General features: G+C 58.7%; 1 protein-coding gene across 1 annotated transcript in view; it reads left to right on the forward strand.

Annotated features, from left to right (window-relative positions):
* The window catches only part of LOC116863717 (receptor-type tyrosine-protein phosphatase H-like), a gene marked incomplete at both ends in the record, with an annotated part of 1,264 nt that extends 176 nt beyond the window's left edge, over positions 1 to 1,088 (forward strand). Inside the window, 2 exons of the mRNA XM_032851087.1 lie at positions 191 to 490; positions 824 to 1,088. Of these exons, the coding sequence (XP_032706978.1) occupies positions 191 to 490; positions 824 to 1,088 (565 nt within the window). The remainder of the gene's footprint in view (positions 1 to 190; positions 491 to 823) is intronic.
* Positions 1,089 to 1,602: the final 514 nt, after the last annotated feature.

Consider the following 1,602-nt stretch of genomic DNA (forward strand, 5'->3'; position numbering starts at 1 on the left):
GACCCAAGGCTATAGACTCAGGGCAGAGAGGTATTGAGTGATCTTGGTCCCCACCTGGCCTCTTTTCTGTGGTTCACATTTCCTAGGAAGAGGACTCGTCTGATGACTGAGCAATCAGGGGAGGTGAGCAGGCTTGGGATGAAGGGTCCTTGGCTATAGAGCCCCTTGAGCTTCTGTCCCCATTTGTCAGCTCCCAACAGGGTCATGGATTTGCACAAGGAAGCTCAGAGCGGCAGCTCCATCACCCTGCGGTGGAAGGCCCCCACAGACCCCCACTCTCAGGCCTACACATACTGGGTCCAGTGGGCCGCTGGGGGACATCCCCAAGGAGACCATGACCCCCGAGGACATCAGGCCAACCAGACAGGAGAGACCAGTCACACCTACTATGAGGTTCAGGCTCTGGAACCCGGGACTCTGTACTACTTCAGCGTGTGGGCAGAGAGGAGCAATGTGGCCAGTTCTGCACAGGGCCTCCTTGAATCCACAGGTGAGATGGGCCCCCTTCTACCTGGTGGGGACCTAAGTCAGACCTGGGGACAGTGGGAGGTGAGTGGACTCCAAATCCCATCAGGTCATGGGGTCATGGCTTCATAAGCTGAAGTGATACAGAGCGTGCAGGGCTCATGGGAGTTGTAGTTTGAAGGGTCTGTTGTGTGTCCCTTTGGGGAGGACAGACTATGAGACATGAAGAGGGATTTTGCTTCTGGGAAGGAAAGGATGGGCTAGTTCTCAGAGAATTGGCACCACAGGTGGGAAGTGGGGTGGGGTGGACAGCCCCCCCGTGTGGCTCCTACTGACTCCTCCTGTCCTCTCTTCCCAGCCCCGAGCCCTGTCACCATCACCTCCTGCATGAGCACCTCTGGGGGTCACGGGGTCGTCTTGACCTGGTCCTGCCCCCGGGGAGGCTATGAGGCCTTTGAGTTGCAGGTGGGTGGACAGCAGGACTCTCAGAACAGGTCGTCCTGCGGGAAGAGGGTGTCTGTGTGGGGTCTGTGGCCGGCCCAGTCCTACTCAGCCACTGTCACGACCATCTGGGATGGAATGAGGGCCCCGTCTGCCTCTGTGACCTGCCACCACGAACACAGGTGAGCAGAGCCCCACGGGGTTGGGAGCCTGGAATGAAGAGCTAGCTGAACCCCACTGCCAAGGCCATGGTCACTGGAAATGGGGAAGGTGCAAATGTACTGGGTACCCTGGGGACACCTTTGTCATCAGTCTCCTCACAGAAGAACCGGCCGATGAGAGGCCAGCGACTCAACATCGAGTCCCTCTTCCTCCTCTGGGTGGGGATGGTGTCGAAGCCCGGAGAGGCTCCCAGAGCGAGTGACAGAGCGTTATTAGCCGCCTGTCCCTGCTTCCCACTTTGTCACACGTGGGACAGAAAGTGGTAGATAAGGCCTCGCGTACAACATGACCACTGTGTGGGCACGGTGGGTCTGTGGCCTGCGTCCGAGATGACCCCCGTGGTCCACGCGTCCCGGCTTTCAGGCTCCTGTGCGGTCCCTCCCACATGAGAGAGGCTGGTGGCTTAACGAGTAGGATGTCCCAGCAGCAATGGTGTGTGCCTTCCGTCTTGTTCTCTCTCTCGGACCATTCACT

Source organism: Lontra canadensis, unplaced genomic scaffold (assembly GCF_010015895.1).
Source record: "Lontra canadensis isolate GAN:19392208 unplaced genomic scaffold, GSC_riverotter_1.0 scaffold2505, whole genome shotgun sequence".
Classification (NCBI taxonomy): Eukaryota; Metazoa; Chordata; class Mammalia; order Carnivora; family Mustelidae; genus Lontra; species Lontra canadensis.